This window comes from Agelaius phoeniceus, chromosome 7, assembly GCF_051311805.1.
Source record: "Agelaius phoeniceus isolate bAgePho1 chromosome 7, bAgePho1.hap1, whole genome shotgun sequence".
NCBI lineage: Eukaryota > Metazoa > Chordata > Aves > Passeriformes > Icteridae > Agelaius > Agelaius phoeniceus.
Window position 1 is genome coordinate 31260707 of NC_135271.1, and position 19223 is coordinate 31279929.

At 37.1% G+C, this 19223-nt stretch overlaps 1 protein-coding gene across 6 annotated transcripts in view; it reads right to left on the minus strand.

Annotated features, from left to right (window-relative positions):
• The window catches only part of MYO3B (myosin IIIB), a 211785-nt gene that overhangs the window by 167701 nt on the left and 24861 nt on the right, over nt 1-19223 (minus strand). For 5 of the 6 annotated variants that reach the window (XM_077181419.1, XM_077181420.1, XM_077181421.1 and 2 more), the window contains 5 exons: nt 18079-18262; nt 16507-16641; nt 13208-13312; nt 12845-12944; nt 9237-9313 (listed from right to left, as the gene is read on the minus strand). In XM_077181419.1, the coding sequence (XP_077037534.1) occupies nt 9237-9313; nt 12845-12944; nt 13208-13312; nt 16507-16641; nt 18079-18262 (601 nt within the window). Of the gene's footprint in view, nt 1-30; nt 144-9236; nt 9314-12844; nt 12945-13207; nt 13313-16506; nt 16642-18078; nt 18263-19223 lie in introns of those variants that run through there. The other variant, XM_077181423.1, reaches the window with a different exon arrangement.

Genomic DNA, 19223 nt, shown 5'->3' on the forward strand with positions numbered 1-19223 from the left:
TTTAGCCAGAATTATTAGAAGTGAACTTACTTTCACTTTGCCTCAGTAAATACAAAGCAGAGCTGCTAACAACAGCAGTGCCGATGTGCTACCTGGAGAGGAGTGCTGCACAATCAGCGCTGCTGACCCCGCGGGAAGGAGCCTGGAGCCAGCAGCGCTGCAGCTGCAGGGTGAGGCGGGGCTGCCTCGGCTGACAGAGCCAGGCAAGCGGCGTGTGTGGCTGTGAGCGCTGCTGAGAAGCACTGCACAGGGCAAATGAACGGGGCACTAAGCTGGCACCCTTGCTGCAAGGAAAACAAGACTGCCAGCTGTGCCAGTCAAGTGAAATCAACACACGGAACGTCTGGGCTCCATCCGACACTACACAACCCAACTTCATTTGTTTACATTGGAAATAGAATATTAAATATTCTTCTAACTCCTATGGTACCAAAACCAAAAAAGCCTTTCGTGATAGCACATAGCAGCACTGGGGGATACCGAACTAGACAAACCAAAATGATACTATCTATCTCTATCTCTCCATCACTTCCTCTTTCCCTCCCACTCTTCAAGCACATTCATATATTGAATAAAAAGCAATTTTGTGATTGAAATTGGTTCCATATTCCTGCATTTTCTTATTTGGATTTCAGTTGCTTATTTTGTCCCATTATACAAATGTTTCCATAGTATATCAGAAAATTATTTCATTGTTATAATTTTTTCCAAAATAAGTAGTAAATAACATTTAAAACAAGTTCTATAAGTAGTTATCACAATTAATATTGATTTATTGTAATTTAATTATATGTCAAGCAGTCAAATTTTACCAGCTGTGAGTAATCCATTTTTATTTTTAACTCACCCAAGGGATATATTCCTGAGACCATTAGACTGCTCTGGCAACAGGCCACATTTGTAGGGAAATGTAATACCTTTTATTGGACCACATGATACAGTAAGGAAAAACAGGCTTTCAAGCACAGAAATCTTGCCTTTATACTATGAGACCATTACAAACTCAATACTACTCATAATAATACAACTGGCACATTTTGCTTCTGATCTAGAGATGTACTCCTGACAAGTAAGTATATATACTACAACACCTCACACAGATTTTCAAATGGTCTTTCACGCAGAAAGCAAAAACTAAGAGCTCCTCCTCCTCCACCCTCCTAAGTAAACATATTTCATGTAGGCAACTCAGTGCAGACCCACGTGGTATTGAACTGATTTTCTCTGATGTTTTGGGCTTGTTGTTTTGATTTGTCTTTTAAATCTTTAAACACCCTACATGAAAGCTTTACAATCCCTCCATAGCTGTTGAAACAAAATAGAAGCAACTCCTCCACACCCCTTCACCAGACTACGGCTATGTCATCAATGCTACTGGCAATGTTCCCTGAGGTTTCCTCCAGCTGCCATGTACTTTTCACTTCCATGCTAGCCCAGGTGGAGGTCAGCTCTCCTGGAGGCAAAGGAGGGGATGTATTCTGCTAGATCCTGCTTTTGAGGGAGAGCTTGCTGGTGCTGTCCTGCTGTGCTCTCTGCCTCTCTTGTATGTAATGTCCTTTAAAGTTTGAAACCGCTGTATTCCATTTCAGACTTCTAAATCCACTGCTTTTGTTATGGACTTTAAGTAACTTCAGTATAACTCCTTACTACAGCAGTTTGTTAAAGCTGCAGTTTGAGAGTCACAGAAAAGAAGGAAGCAGGGGAAAAACCAGGAGAGTAAAGGCAATTTCCTTAATTTCTTTGAAGAAATAAAAATCTGTATTCAGAAAAAGAAATCTATTTTAAAATCATCTGTCACTCTCAGAAGGTGGCATCTCAGAGTCACAGGCATTTCAACCATGTGCAGCCATTTAGAGATTTAATTCTACCCCACATTCTGCCACTGACCTGCTCTAAGTTCTCAAGCAAATCACTTCACTTCTATGTCCCTCAGTTCAACCATGCAGTCTTGCCCTATCTATTTAGAGCAACTGTTCCCACTCTTCCCCCCATGCCTTCCCACACTTACACTTCTGCAGTTCCTCTCTGGCATGCCTATTCCTAGTTCCACATGAAGCACAGCCCTGCACTCAAATGCAGTGCTGCATTTTGAGAGGACAGCTAGTATTTCCTAAAAATAATTGCCAGTACACTGCAGTGTCCCAGCACCTTAACCTCCTGAAAACCAGGATGGAATTTCATAATGTATGTCATGAGGGAAATTCCTTTTCACCCTAGGCTTAATATAGTATCACCTACATGGCAAATTATTTAATGCTACTTACCTTCAACTTTAACATTTATTTATTGTATTTATTATTTTTACCCTTTAAATGTGTGGAATCTTTAAATATTTCACTGTTGATTAATCATGATGCCAGATTCTATAAAAGTTCTATAAAAGCAGCAGCAGATTTGTTTCTATCAGTAAAGTTTTACTCTGAGGACAGTTGTTTGGGGGTTTTGTTTTTAAATTATGCTCTCAATCTTATCTCATGTACTGTAATTTACAAGGTAAAAAGACTATAAAACTGAAAGCTGTAATAAGAGCTAATTTAATAATCTATCTCTTATTATTAGGTATACAAGAATTGTTATTATACTTTCACAGAAGATACTAAAATATTTTCAAAACTTTCCTTACTAGAGAAGGTGTAATATTATTTATCACAAAATAAGCATACTTTTCCACTGTACAACTGTTTTCAAATGGCTTTCAGACAGAAAAGTAAGGGTATATCCATTCTTGAAATCCATATCCTATTTATACTAAGTGGCAGATTCTTACAGTTCATTATAAATCAGCATGCACAAAACTCCTTGCTTAGGTGGCAATTAAAAGTATAGTGAAAATGTGCATATGGAAAAGCTAATTTTAGCAAATTGACCTTGAATCTCTTGATGTAAGCATGGGCTGACAAACAGAATAGGCTGAAATATGAGAAGATGAGACTATACTAAATGGCTTCATGGGAATGCATCACTGTACCTGTTTAGAGTTAATTAAAAACATGAAAGCAAAGATGGAGAGAGACTTTTTACAAGAGCATACCGTGACAGAATATGAGGGAATGGATTCAAACTGAGAGAGAGTAGCTTTAGATTAGGAAAAAAATTCTTTACTGTGAGGGTGGTGAGGCACTGGAACAGGATGCCCACAGAAACTGTGGATGCCCCATCCCTGGAAGTGTCTAAGGTCAGGTTGGATGGGGCTCTGAGCAACCCGGTCGAGTGGAAGGTGTCCCTTCCTAGGGCAGGGGACTTGGAAATAGATGATCTTCATGATCCAAACCTATGATTCTATCATTCAATAAGCCCAGGTTAGTGATGGGATTATCTTTTCTATGCTGTTTTCCGAAGTCAGTATTTAAACTACACATTAAATATATTTACAAATAAATTAATTTTTCCCAAATTCTAAGACCTGAATACAGCCCTTATTGTAATAAATATTGGCTTCAGCAGAAAAGTTGATGCGAGGTTTTTGCAAAACTGAATTTTTCTTTTGTATGTTTTTAAACTATATTAATGCAAGTCACTTATTGGGGTGCTTTTTTACCAGCTAGTTTTGTTAGTTTTTCATTATACTATGCAGACAAACAACTTTGTACTGAAACAATGCAAATATTATTCATTGTTTCAGGATTAGACTTATTTCACACACACATGATCAGATTTAAAGTTTAAAAAGAACACAAAGGAACATTGGGAAAAGAAAGGCAATTTAAGCTATTCACCTACTGTTCTAACACTTTGGAAATTTATTCTGATCCTCAGATGTACTGAATTTTATCCCAGGAGAATGCCTTGATTCAGCAGAAGAAAGGGAAACTGTGTCTGGGGCAATCTTACTGATCATTGTTACCTCCTGCCAGCACAGTAACAAATATTCAAAACACAGAGTTGAAACAGCTTTAAATAATACTGTGACATCTGAAATATCTCTGAAAATAGGAAAATAGACCCAAGATTTTACCTCTGGTTAACTCATTATTACAGAATTCGTATATCTTTACCACAATATCACAGCCTTTCCTACTCATGTGTCATATTTCAACACCTAGTCCTTCAAATGATCAACTATGTTTTAATTATGTTCCTTTTAAAATGTAAATATACATTCACCAGTGTAAGTTTTAGCAGTTATTAGTAAACTATAACAGCATATACCCTGCAATTTTAAATTATCTTCAGCATCTCTCCAGTTCTTTCTGATTTCAAGTATCTTGTTCTATTTCCATTCTTAAAACTAAATTTGGGCCAAACATGTACATATATCTCTACACGGAGTGCATCATCTTGAGTGTGATCACATGGCATACATAGAACAAGCAAGGGATCCTATCCAGCCAGCAGGAAGGGCAGGCCCTGCCTGATAAACCTGACCTCCTTTTTTGGCCAGCTGATCTGCCTGGTGGGTAGGAAAAGGCTGTGGATGCTGTTTACCTGGACTAGATGGTCCTTTGACACAATCTCCTAGAGCACACTCCTGGAAAAGCTGGCAGCACAGGGCTTGGCCAGGAGCACTCTTTGCTGGGTTAGGAACTGGCTGGATGGCCGGGCCCAGAGAGTGGTGGAGAACAGTGCTGCACCCAGTGGGTGTCTGCTCACTTGTGGTGCCCTCCAGGGATCAGTGCTGGGCCCAGTCCTGTTTAATATCTTTACTGATGAGCTGATTAAGGGGATTGAGCATGCAGCACTACAGGATGGAAGCAGAATGAGTGGAAAGCGGCCCAGTGGGAAACGATGTGGGGGTGTTGGTCAACAGCAGCTGAATACAAACCAGTGCATGCCCAGGTGGCCAAGAAAGCCAGGGGCAATCCTGGCCTGTATCAGGAATAGTGTGGCCAAAAGGGCCAGGGGCAATGACTGTCCTGTACTCAGCACTGGTGAGGTCACACCTTGGGTGCTGTGTCCAGTCCTGGGCACTTCAATTCAGAAAGGACATTGAGGTTCTGGAACAGGTCCAGAGAAGGGCACTGAAGCTGGTGAAGGCTGTGGAGCACAAATCCCACAAGGAGCAGCTGAGGGAGTTGGGGGTGTTTAGCTTGGAGAAGAGCAGGCTCATCACTCTCCACAACTTGGTGGAAGGAGGTGTAGCCAGGTGGGGGGCAGCTTCTTTTTCAAGGCAATCTCAACCAGGACAAGAGGTCATAGTCTTAAACTGTGACAGGGACAGTTTAGGTTGGACATTAGGAAGAATTTCTTCACAGCAAGGGTGATTAAACATAAGCATGAAACATGGACTGCCCAGGGAGGTGGTGGAGGCACAATCCCCAGAAGTGCTTAAGGGAAGACTGGCATGTGGCACTCAGTGCCCTGGTCTAGACATAATATTTGGTCATTGGCTGGTCTCAATGATCTCAGAGGTCTTTTCCACCTACTTGAGTCTGTAACCCTGCTATTCTGTGACATTCTAACTGAGTTTGTTTCAAGAGTCAAGTTTTCATCTAGATCATGATAATCTACTCATATGTGGGATCTCAGCACATCGTTCCCGATGTCCAGAGATGCCAGGAGAACCCTTGGGGGTCTCGAAAACCCTGGAATGTTGCCAAGAGTGTTTGGTGGCTTGATTTTGATCCATCCACAGAAGTAACAAGAGTCTGAGGACAAGAGAATCACTTTAGAGTAAAAGGTGTAAAAGAGACACATTTAGAGGGTGAGATATAGACTTTAAGGTTTTTGGTACAGGGGGGTTATGGAGACAAGATGGAGAGATCGGGGCGTGTCTTGTCCTTCTTCTTTCTTCTTCTTGTCCTCCATCTCCTGTGATGATGTTGGCACTTGGAGATTGGTTTCTAGTGAAGGTGCACTTGCCAACATGGGCGAAAAGCATTGGGAAATAAAGGTAAATATTGTATACGTAGGTTTTAGTATAAAAAGACATGACCGCCCCGTGGGTGGTCAGAGAGTGCCTGTGACTGCCTGCAGATCAGACCTCTGTTGGGCAGACAGAAAAATTTTGTAGATAAGAAATAATAAACAACCTGAAGACCGAAAAACTGAAGAGTCCAGACTCGTCCTTTGCATCGCGCCCACCAAAGAACCACTCTACCCGTGTCGGGGCAGAGACAGACAGCCGGACCCGACACTCATATGTGTGGAAAAAGAAATCTGAAATTCTGCTTGAACTAGGTTTTGTTCAGTTGTGCACTGGAAGTTGAAAACAAGACATGTTAATGCTTAAAACCACAGATGTTAAGGCAGTTCAGTACAAAAGCCTCAAATCTGATTCATCCTGCTAGCACATAATACAATTTATTTCAGCACAACAGAAGGAGATTTTAGGTAACTTAAATGTTTGATAACAGGCAGCTTTAAACATACTAACAACTATCCTGCCTTATTTATCTTTTATTGGTATGCTTGTATTCAGTGTTTCAGTTTCTGAGAGTCTACATTTGTAAGCATGAAAAAATATTAATTAGGGTAAAAAATATTATTCATTTTCAGTGAGTCTATTTTAAAGCTGCTCTCAAACTGACTTATCCTTGTCACACTCTCTGTTGCTTCCTCACAGCCTAATTTTTACCTGTATTTTCATTTTTCAGCAAGATTTTTGTGAATCACAAGCTCTGCTCAAAACAAATGCTCAAGGACAGATCTTTTTTGTCCTGATACTGCTAAGCAAGCCTCAGAGTCATCAAAAAAAAGGAGCCAAGATGCTTGAGTCACTCAAATATTAAGCAGTTAAGCTGTTACTTTCAATGCTGCCAGTAAGAACACTGAGTTGAACACCTTCCTTACACCACCCTCACACACTGCTATTTTCCTATGGGCTTCAGCTATTTCAAGTACCATGCCATATAATCCCTTTGAAATATTTTGCAAACTTAATCTTAAAAGGTGGTTTTCTTCATTTTATAGACCATTTGTGACCCAGGTTGATCTAGTGATTCCAGTTTTCAGTGTGTTTGTCTCCTGCTTATATCCAGTTATTCCTATTTGTCAGCCTTAAACATCCTGCATCATTCTTCTCCAGGTTTTATTTTCTTGGGGTTTACACTGCACAATATTTCCTCTCAGCTTTATTCTACTCTGAAACACTACTGTAGTCTCTTCCTCCAAGACAAGCTTTTTCATCTCCCCTCTTCACTCCCCTTTCAGATTAAATCATCCTTCTCATTGCCACATGAGATCCCATGATTACCTTATGCATTGACTGAGCTACCTATGTTTCACATGTAGATGAAGACAATTTAAAAAAATCCTTCATGTTTTTTATTTCTCCGATTAGTAACATTTCATTCCTGTTCAGTTATTTTATGATATTTTGGGGTTTGAAATAAATTCTATCCTCTGTCAAAAACCTTTAGGCAGGAAGATTTTTTGTAAATGAGTGCAAAAAACTGAGTTAAGTGCCATTCTAGTGTATTACTGATCTCACCACAACCTCATCTAGAAAACACTCTTCCTAATAAACTGTTACCCAAGCATAACTTTTCATTTTCTTTTCATTTTATTGCAGTCCTAATCTTCCATCTTTCACATAAAAATTTGGGTGCATATTTTAAAAGTACCACAACGATCTCCCCAGAAATAAAGTAAATTGCATGCATCCTGCACATCACTCAAAACCTGTCATTTATATGAGCAACTGCAGTGACTTGGGCAAGCATGTTATGCAACCTGTCATTTAAAAGCCATTCCAACAACAGCATAATGGATATCTAAGCACCTTACAGCTGTTGTGCAGATTGACACACCTATGGAGCCTGGTGTGCCTCACACAGGCATGGAAATGTAATATGGGTTACTATGGTTATGCTACTGAGTTGGTTCTTTCAAGAGATCTTTTCAAAACAGGAAGAATTCAAATACACCTGTTCCTGTTTGACATGCCATGTACATAACATACCTTGATTACATGTGTAATGTCAAAATTTTTCAGATCAAAATATCTGCTTATCTCTCTGGCTTTCTGCCACGAGAATAAATACGTTCCACATGACAGGGAAAATAAATTTGGTACAATTACTGCCCTTGATGGCAATTATTCAAGCAAAGCAGTACCACGAAAATAACCTATTATAATCCATGTTCAAGAAAATCTTTCATAATATGTCCATTATTATCTAGAGAAGTATTTTATAGAGGTCTCATTTTAGAAATGTCTCCAACCAAGGTGATTCCATAAATAATGCTTTCACAGTGGTTTCTAAGGTATCTTGTGTCTCCTTTGTGACGTAAACTGGTTGTTATGGAGATGGTGAAATATCAACCACCCTTTGTGAGACTGTGCAAGATCAATTTTAGACCCCTTACTGCAGTGTATTTTCTCTGCTCAGCTATAATCAGCCTTCCTTAGCAACAAAAACAGATGCATAAAAATTATGAAATGTTTTAAAATGAATGTTTGCACAATACTTTTAACTCTTCAACCTACAGAAATAGACCTGTGTGCATTTGTAATAGATAAATTCCATCCCAAATTCCCCAAAATTACCAGAAAAGAGGCTTGTTCTGTTCCAAAGGCTGAACAACTTACAGACAAATCCTGTTTCAATCCTTGTTTTTAAATTTCACAATCCATATCTTCCAGAAGTACTTTGTGCTCCTTAAAGCAGGGAGTGCCAAGATTGATATATTGTAAAGGTAAAACACATTGTTGAACAAACTTTACTTTGGTAAAGTACAAGCTTTTGTTTAACAGTGTGTTAAAACTTTTTAGAGCTTCATGAAATAGAAGGCAAAGGGTTATGTCTGGACAATAATATGTAAAATTATGTAAGATACTTGAAAATGGGCTAAGCTACCTGTATATTATCTTTATCAATTTTTAAATCTATGTGTCTTTATCAATTTTTTAAGCCCCCATGTCTAATTTTAAAGGCTCCAGTTAATGATTAAGGTTAAAGAACACACCAGTCAGTCAGGGTTTTGCAGCGTGCCAGGCTATAGCAAGACTGGAAAGAAGGAATTCCTCCTTCTCCCCCCAGTCTGTATTTATATCACAGACAAGCACCCCAAAATATACAATATTCAACTGGAAAGTCATAACATTCTTAGGACCCTTGTTTATTTGTAGATTTCCTGTAATTTTATGGAAACGCTACAGAGAAGAAAATAATGATTTTAGAAATCCATTTTTGTATACTCTAATAGTATATTACTTTTACTGAACAGAGGACAAGATGTAAAGCAGAAACACAGCCATAATGGAGGGAAGAAAAGATCCCTCCTACCATGGGGAAGTGGCAACAAAGTGTGTATTGCCACGAATGGAGAGAAGCCAGACAGGCACATTTGCCTACCTCAGGTGCCATCCAAAAGGGGGTTCCCACTGAGGTGTTTCTACGCAGCCTTGTGCTGGTGAGCTGGGCTGAAACACCTGCAACAACACAGAGCAAAGAAACTTGGCTGCAAATTCACTGTCATTTCACTAAGTTTATTTTAAGTATCTGGAAAACAAAACCCAAACCTGAGCACAGCTGCAGAATACCTGGCCAAGGTAGGGGTAAATTATTTGTTTGATTGATTTCAGCTTGCTGTCTTCTTCAGTTTATCAGAGTTGGTTTTTTGGTTTGTTTTTGTTTTTTTTTAAATGACTCTCAGTTTGAAGCCCTTTTATTCAAACTCAAAAATTCCATTGTCACATAAATATCCCAGATTTCTTTCTGCTGTTTTCGTAAGTATAAATGGGAACTATTAAAATTACAACTTGACTTTAAAACTTCTGTTTCAGAAATGTACTGCTTGAACATCACAAACAGGGAATTTGTTCATTAGTTCAACAAAACACTTATGCATCTGCTTAAATCTTTCCCTAATGAGAAAAGCTCAGAAGCTCAAGCTCACACTGCAGCTTGTACTTAGGGAATTAAACAAATACTTAAAACAAAACATTAGCTTCAGAGCTTTGCTGACTGGGGCTGGACCTACTGAAGCACAACTGAAAAAAAAACAAAAAACAAAAGAATGAACTAGAGTGCAATCAAATAATGTTAACAAATCAGAATGAACTTTGACAGCAAATCTTCTCTGCTCTGGTCAACATATAATTGAATGAGTTCAGTTCAGTAGCATTCCAATGAGGTGACACAAAGCCAATAATAACTTAGAAATACATTTTGCTTTAACATTTTTTAAAAACAAAAGCCACAGTTGTTTGCTCTTTTGGCATTACCCAGAGACAAAAATGAGCAGAAACACATATAACATGCATTGACTGCTGCCAATAAATAAAAAAGTTAGACTCATAAGTTAAATTGTTTGATTTCTGATTCCAAAATTCAATTTTATATTTTAAATTTTTTTTATTTTTAATTTTTCAGCGTAATTGCAAGTCTTCAGTGATTTTGTGACTACCACTGGGAAACAGTTAACAGCTAGCACATACAACAAGCTTCTGTTCATTTCACTGTGATCTCTCTGCAGCCACCTTAATTCACAGCTGCTATCTAGGGATATTCCAAAACAGTGCAGAATACCAGAGCTGAGAGAGGGTGAGCATGAGCACAAATGAATGATAAGTTGCAGACATTTTAGGTCAATTTACTGTGACCATCATTTATTCAAATATATTATGCTGTTGACAGCAGTTGAGGGTAGAAATGTGTGTTATGTTGAAAAAGTCATCCAGTAAAGAAAAGCCTCAATTAAAGATATCTGTGTAACCCTCTCTGTGACCTAATATCCATATGTACAGCCTTGAATATGAAGCAGCTTTTTTAAAATCAAGATTCTGCCTCATTCTCTCAACTGAATGAATAACATTCACTGAATAGGTCTAATTTAATTTTTTAACCCCATTGATTTGAATTCTCATTTCTTATTTAATATATCCAATCCTATACTAAATTTAAAATTATTATTTTATTTTTCTTTTGACATATTTCCTTCCCCACTCACCAAGCAACAAATCTACTTAACATTCCCACAAAAATGGCAGAGGATTATTAGTTCCAGGGCTTAACCTAAAAATATCCAAAGCATCCACTGTGTTTGGTTACTTAATCTGAGATCTTTCAGTTGTCAGGCATTCCACAAGCCTCAACTACAGCTATAACAGATCTCAGCTGCAGTTCAAGAACACACAGTTCTTCTGCAAAGCAGGACAAGATGTTTCAAACTGACTACTGGGAAAATGAGGAACTGAGTTTGATGTAAGTGACCCTCCAGCAGAAGAAGAATAATCTCCAATTTGACGCCATTCAACTGTCTCAACTGCGAGTCCCTTCTCTTCCTGAATTCCTTGGAATTTCACTATTTATCTTCTACTTTCTGCAAAAAAATGAGACAAAACAGTTCTACAAACAGTATCACCTGTGACTCAGTCCTAATTCCCAGAGACTGTTCTGTGGCTATAGCAGTGGACTAAGACAGAAAAAAGAGCAACTTAATAAAAGCTTGGCACCTGATACTTCTTTAGTCAGAAAGCCCATGGATATATTGGCATTTATTGGCATTTCCTAACTGTTAAGCAGTAGGGAACACTTGAGATTTAAGTCTCATTTTTTTTCTGAGCCTGTCATATTTGTTGCAATTTTCTAGTGCTACTGTCCTAACATACAAAGTAAGAGAAAACCCCTGAAACTTAAATATAGACTCAGAGACCCATGGGACACCAGAAAGATTGGGAGTCTCAGTTTCACTGAATGTGCCACTTGGGGTGGAGCACACTGGCCTGCCTTTAAGGCCTTTAATACATCTGATAAAAACATTTTGCTTTGGGGAGAAAAGCTAACTTTTCCCATAATGGAGTAAAAACAAAGATTAGACTGCCAAAATTCCCCAAATGAGAAGGGATCTTCCTCTCTTCTATTAGGTCAGGGACTCACTCCAAGTTTTGCTTCAGGTCCTAAGTTTCTCCTAGCACTATTTTAATTGCTGCCTTTATAATTCAAATAATGAATTTTGTCCCTAGTAGATACTAAGGAATCTCTTATGTGACAACTTACTTTAGCATCTTCAATACATATGTGTGTTAAATTTATAATACCATGACATCACCAGTACACAATTTTCTTTCCACTGCATAAATTTAGTATTTTAGGATTTTTAAAAAATATTATTTGCAGATTTTTTTTGACATATCATTCTACCCTACTCTCATTTTGTGAACATTTTTCTTTACCTTCATGCACTGCTAAACAAACATATCATTCATTCACTATTTTCAGTGGTGATTACCTCATGCATTATATGGTTTCATTAATAAATCATATTACTAATGATCTGCTTCTGTTACTTTTAATAAAATTGTCCACTCCCTTGCATACATATCTGAGGGACAAGAGTTTTGTTTATTTTTTTTTTCTAAGAGCATATTCTTAAAAATAAAATTTGAACTGACTTTAAACCCATTGCCAAGTGCCTTTCTACCCTCTCTCCCTTTCTCTCTCTTGTTTCTTATGACATATCCAGACTGGTAATGCTCAAATCTAAGAGCAATCATCACTAATTAAATGGATGTTGGGTTTTGGACCCGAGGGACTATTTTACCTTCTGCTCAGAGGGGAAAAAATATGCTTAAGCCTATCAAAACCATTTCAGAAAGAATGTTTCCTTTTCATATGCAAAAGACAGAATATCTAAATTTAAATTAGGAGGACAACTGCCCTGAAACTGACGTTTCTTCTAAAATGCAAAAGAGCTTTGTAAATAAAATGCTAGCTTCAGAATTTCAAAATTTATTAAATTATGTTTAAGCTTTTAAAAATTAAAACTCTATTACTGATTTTTAGTTAGAAGTTTTATGCTTGCTCTAATCAGGTTCCTTTTGCATTTTTCCTTCTTAAAATAATTCTGAGTATGCTTCTGAAAAAGTCTCGCTGTGACATTCTGCCTTCCCAGGGGAAAGTGAACAGAGCCTTTGGCTAAACTGCATGTATCAAGAAAACAAAGGGGAAGTGGTCATTACCAAAGTCAACGAGCTTGACTCCACCTTCTGTTGTCAGGAGAATGTTGTTCCCTTTCACATCACGATGAATGATCCGGTTATTGTGTAAATGCTGAAGGCCCTATATACCAGCAGTAACAAAAATAAGTTTATTCCCTTATTTAAAAACAATTACCCTGCTATTAGGGAATGTAATGAAGAAAATCTGCACACACTCTACAGAAACAGCTGTCCACTGGATGACATGCCTTTATACAAGCCCTGCTGTTGTAACAGCCCATGTAATATTGCTCCCATTCCCACACTCTATAAATGGAGAATGTATGTATGCAATAAGTGAATTGCAGCCTCTGCTGTCATTGCAAGCCCAATGAAGATCCTTACCAAGAGAGCCCCATATAAGATGTATGAGATGACAGCTTCATCCAATCTTCGGCCACACTTCAGCAGGCCTTTGACAAGCTCTGTGACAGAACCTCCGTTGCACAGCTGGAAAGGGGGGAGTTGTGAGGAGGGGAAAAAAGCAAGTCCTCAGTTACTCAATATACTTGTTTAGGCTATAAACACCTACCATGCAAAACTGTGCTACGACACAAGTCAGGGAACAACACAACTCCTTTTATTGGTGATGTTATTATAAATCACAGCAGCCTGAGTAAGGGGAGGGAAGAGAAAACAGAAAATTGTAAAGTGCAATTTATAAAATGCAACAAAAAAGATAAAAATAATACGAACAAGACTCTATCTCAAAAGAGGATTCATAAATCCAATTTAGATTATTTGAGTATTTTCACAATATGTGCATTGTCTTTTTGAAAAAATCCTTCTGTGCAAAGGCCAGACAGAAAAGATTGATGCTCTTGATAACTGGGAAGCAACAAATTGGTCATTTTAAACTTTCACTCCATCAATGCTCCTGATGGCAGGCAATATAAAATAGATAGAAGCCATATATCTATACTCAGATTTGATGCCATATACTGTCAACAGGAGAGAAACGTTCTAATCTAGAGAAGCAGCTTCTTGCAAGCATTTTCTACTAATTGGCTCCTAAACATCAAAAGAGGAGGAGAAAAGATAAAATTAGAATCTTTGAAAACATGTTCTCATCCACACCTTAAGTTTACTGTCCATACCATTCTAAGCAGGTATTGATATCCATCCTTCCTCCTCTCTCTTTCCTTTAATTACCTTGATATTCACAATTGTTTGACCAAAAAAGAAAAAGATGGGAGAATTGACTGCCTTTCTTTTGCTGAATTTTCTCATCTATGTTGGTTTTGTGGCCAGCACCCTTACCAATGTTCCTGCCAGAGAATCACATGCATTGCAACACAAGTTCATTTAACATTATCAGTTTAAAATACCACAGCATAAATCAGGAAAATAGTATGAAGTTATACAAACTCTCAAGATTTGCATCTTTCAAGTAGCTTTTATGAAAGAATGTGTATCAATTCAACCACTAATTTCTGTTATATGCTAATACTTTCCTTACCTTATTACTAACTTCCCCTTGCATCAAAAAAAAATTCGCTAGACTAGAAGTTTGAGTTAATGGAAAAGGACCTTGAAGCAAAATTTCATCACTTAAAATATTGACAAGTTCTGTAGGAATTTGGCTTTATTTTTTGATTCATTAGCAGGGAATGTTTTTCTTATATTTCATAAATTTGTGGGAGCATTCAAGTCAGTATCAACTATCAAATGAAATTTGATGTATTTACATGAAACTGCATGTTATTCTTCCCATGGTTAACCATTTGCTGACAAGTCATTAAGCTAAAGTTTTCCTTGTATTGCTTCCATTGCATCATATGTTCTGTTTAGACAGACTATACTAAATTTATCTCTAGCCTATAAAATACTCATACTTATAAAATATATAAAAGTATGCCTAAACTTAAACAAAAAACCCAAGCTGGTTGCAACTGAAAAATAATACAGACTGACAGCTGTTTGGTAGGATATGGTAAATGAATGCCTGACTCAAAAATATATCCCACAAACACTACTGCAGCTGTGCCACTATTCTTGAAACTCAGCAAAGACCTCGAACAGAATGAATCTGAAACTTTCATTACCACTTTACACCTAATGGTAATACTTCAATAGCTGGAGAGATGCACATTTATATGAAAAAGTTGAGAAGCTTGCTTTACATTTGTCCAAGACTTAAATCATCATAAAAATACTTAAGGTATTTTTGTCACCCTTTTTGTCACTTTTGCCACCCTTCCTCATCACAAGCATTTATCAAATTGAGTTCCTGCTTGTAGTGAGTAAACATGGCAAAATTGTGCCTAAAGGAAAAAAAAAATCCATCTTTTTATTACAAATTTTGGAAGTCACACATCAAATAACTGGATTTCATCAAAGACTTAGGGATCAAAGTCTGAATACTTTGTATATTCCCTTTTACTGAAAATGAGTCATTAATTTATAATATCACAAGTCACTGTTATGCATGGATAAATATGCTGTAAATTCCAAAGCAAGGAATAGTTTGGGTTGTCCGATAAATTCTTCCATATAAGGAAAACACATTTTTAATAATGTCAAATTTCTTCCAAAATCTGGATTATGTGTACCAAAAGCCACCTAAAATGCACACTGATAAAGTACACACACTTACAACTTGTTCAAATTCTACATTAAGTTTTATTTCAGAGTATACAAGGATTTTGTTCCATAAAATTCTGTCATTTGGCACTTGATCTTTGGCACCAGACTCTTTTATTAAAAAAGAAAACACAAAGGAAACCAAGCCCAAACTCAACACAAAGATAGCACGCATATAAAAAAACCAACACCAAATCAAAAATACTAAGGTCACTTTTCAACAGTTACTGAAATTTAAGAGGAAACACATTCAAAAGTTGTTATTCAAGCAACATACTGCTCCAGTACATAAAAGTTAGATATTCTGTTGGGATTCCACAAGTTGTAGTGGAAATAAAGATTCCCCATTCAAAGATGGGGAGTGGAATTTTTAAAACAATCAATAATTAAAAAGTGAATCCTAGTTTTTACCAGGGTAGTTATGAAAGAAAGAAATGCTTGAATGGTTTGCCTGTGCAGAGTTCTGCATCAATTAAGCCTAGAAAGAAATCCTCATTTTACAACCACCTTTGGCAGTCACCTAACTTTGGAGGAAACAAGACCACCAAAATACATTTGACATTGTAAGAGTACTGATTGGCACTGAAAAAGAAGAGTGAATAGAAGGCATTTCTGTTGCTAGGTTTCCAACAACAACCAGCCCTTGGTTTAAAATTACCATAAAACAGACTTTCCCATTACACTTTCTCTGTTCACTTTTGCAGTAGGCAGCTTATTTGTTAACCACCCTCCACATCACTACTTCATCATCCTCTGCACTCCTCTCAAATGCTTGAGTTCTCCAAAAAGTTTAAATAAATGTCTTATCTAATGTTTCCTCTAACAAGAAAAAAATGGAGCTGCTTATTTTGGAGGCAGAATTTAGCAACTCAAACAGAAATTAAATGCAAGACCATTTCTGATTAAACACATTTTGAAATTTGGACGTGATTTTCAACAGTAGGCTAGGACACATCATCCTATCAGAAAATCATGAAAGCCTGTGACTCTTTTAGCAATAACAAACAAAAATCCAACCACATATGCTAAGGTAAGATGTAATATTGTCAAAATGCTTTTACCTCAAGTACTAGCCAGAGCTGTCCTCCCACATATTGATCTGCTTTGTAAAACATTCCATAAAATCTAACAACATTAGGATGATTGGGAAGAACTTGCAAAATATTATATTCAGCTTCAATTTCTTCATCTACATCCTAAATAAAAAACACAAACATACAGAACATATAAAGACAGTGACTCCAAATAAAGCAAGAACAAACTGTCATGGAGAAAATGAACTAATTTTTCGTAGTTTGTACTTTTAAATAGTTTTACTTTAATGCAGCTAAAAGTACACTATACTGGACATGTAATGCATACAGAATTGTGACAATTGTGCTCTTATATATAAAAAAAGTAAAGCCTGTGTAAATCAAGCAGTTGTTCTTCAAGAATTCTTTCTGTACATAATGTACCTAATAAGAAAATTAAAAATTATAATTAACTCTGCTCAGTTGTGTAAGAAATTTACACATGTATGACTTTTAACCTATTTTTAATCATGCATGTTTTTAACATGTGAGCTAAACTTAAATACATGAACCGTTGATTTATTCCTTTTTCTATGGTCATCAGATAGGACTAAACAGAGAACCATTTCACTAAGCCTCAAAGGGGCCATCAATAAAACCAAATATGTCTCATGATGAATGACATACACCAGAAACAATCAAAGAGACACAAAACAACCACCCATGAAATAAGAAAAGGTTACTAGGTACTTGTTAATGAAAGAATTCTGTGACAGTCACAAAATAATGTTTATACCAGCACACAGGCCACAACTCAGAACAGTGCTTAAGTGCTCAAACTTCCCTCATTTCTGCACAGACTTAGCTATTAGAAAATTTAAGCCTGTACCTTCCTCAGATCCATACAAGAGAAAACCACAATAAATTTCAGTCGTGATTGATGACAGAAACATAACATTTTTTAGTAAATATTTTAGCCCAGCTATCATGATCAAACTCCAGCTTGATCCAACCTAACAGCTGTCAGTTAAATTTTCCATTGAAAACTAGGGCCTTGGTTCTCATGGGAAGCTAGGCATTTAATACCCACTAAAACCAGAGCTGGCACAGAACTACCTCTGAGGATCTGGGATGTGCGCTTCTCTTTTTGTCTTAATTATTGCCTCACACTATTATCTGCTTATAAAAGGTAACTGTAAAATATCATAAAGTTCACAATGTTTCTATGATGTGAAAATTAATTCTCTTAGGGAGTACACAGAATAAAACAAGAACATTAGGATTAACTGCATCTTGTATTTTCCCTGCTACAGTGGGCCCTATGAGGAATGCCTCTGTGGCATTCCTCATGATTTGCATGCTCCAAGCAAAGATAACTAAATTTGTAGCAGAAGAATTACATGGATCTAAAACAGAAACCAGGCAAATGCTGTCCTCAGATAAGATGATGAAATTCTAAGTTGCCATTCAGTTGCTGGTACTAAACTCCTTCTGTAAATGCATTCTGTAAAACTGTTCCCTTCTGGATGTTCTCAATATGTTACACATTTGATTTACATTTCAAGTTTAAGAATTCCTTTAAATTAACATTGAAGTTACAGTTTAACATTTTTTACTTACACTGACAGGATCCAGAATCTTTACTGCTGCCAAGCTTCCATCTTTCTTATTAGCAACCTTATAGACTTTACCATAAGTGCCTTTCCCAATAGTCTCTATAATTTCCCAGGTATCTGAGGGATCAGCTAATGATTCTAGTCCAATCATACTGGAATTATATTGAAACAATCCATACAATGGCTTCCTGGAAAATAAAGCAGACATACATACAGTGGGAAGCCCTAAGTAACTTGGTACTAAATCTTATGATAAAGAAATCAAATATTGACCTAATTTAAGAAGAAATACAGATAGAATCACAAATGAAAACCAGACAGAAATGTAAGATCACTCAATGGAAAGAAAACACTGGAGACTGCTTCTCTTTCCTTAGTGTATAATTTGCTTCAAACATTGTCCCATACGCAGCACCATTCTAAACACATTTTAACAACTTCTGACAAAATCTACCCTGCCCTCTACTGCACACCTTTCAATGGACATTTTACACAAATGAATTAACACAGCTCATTAAATGAGGTCCTATTTCTGGTTTTAAAAAGCCATGTCAGGGTTTTTCCATAAATTTGTGTAATGCCCCCTGGAGATTGCCAGACAGGCATTCAGTACATGAGGTACAGCCTCATAATATCTGATATATATAAAACAGGGCTACATACAGCTAACAAAAGTTAAGACTTGGCTGGTTGGTATCAAAGTACAAGCCAACTTGTAAATGAGCAACAGGTACATCATGGGGGTATTCTATCACTGTTGGGCTGTCTCTCAACAACTGCACTTGGCTCTCTGTATGTCAGAGAGTGCTATGGTCTGTTACACTGGCTAAACACCTCACAAGATCTTCCGGTGAGGGGACTTGTTTCCCCAGATACTCCTGAATGGACCACTGCAAAGGGTGCCTTTTCACCCTGGAATTACATATATGGTAAGTTCTGGAAATTATGAAAATGACAGTACCATTTTAGGATTTCATGTAAAGTAATAGTAGTTCATCTTGTCCCCGAACTGGAATAATAGAAAGGAAAGATTAAATTTAAGATGGTATTAACTTAACTTTCCCATATTAATCATTATTAGAGAAGCTCACTGGTTGATGGCTTCTCTGAGAAAGAAAATTTTTTGCCCATTTGGTGGCTGTCAGTAGG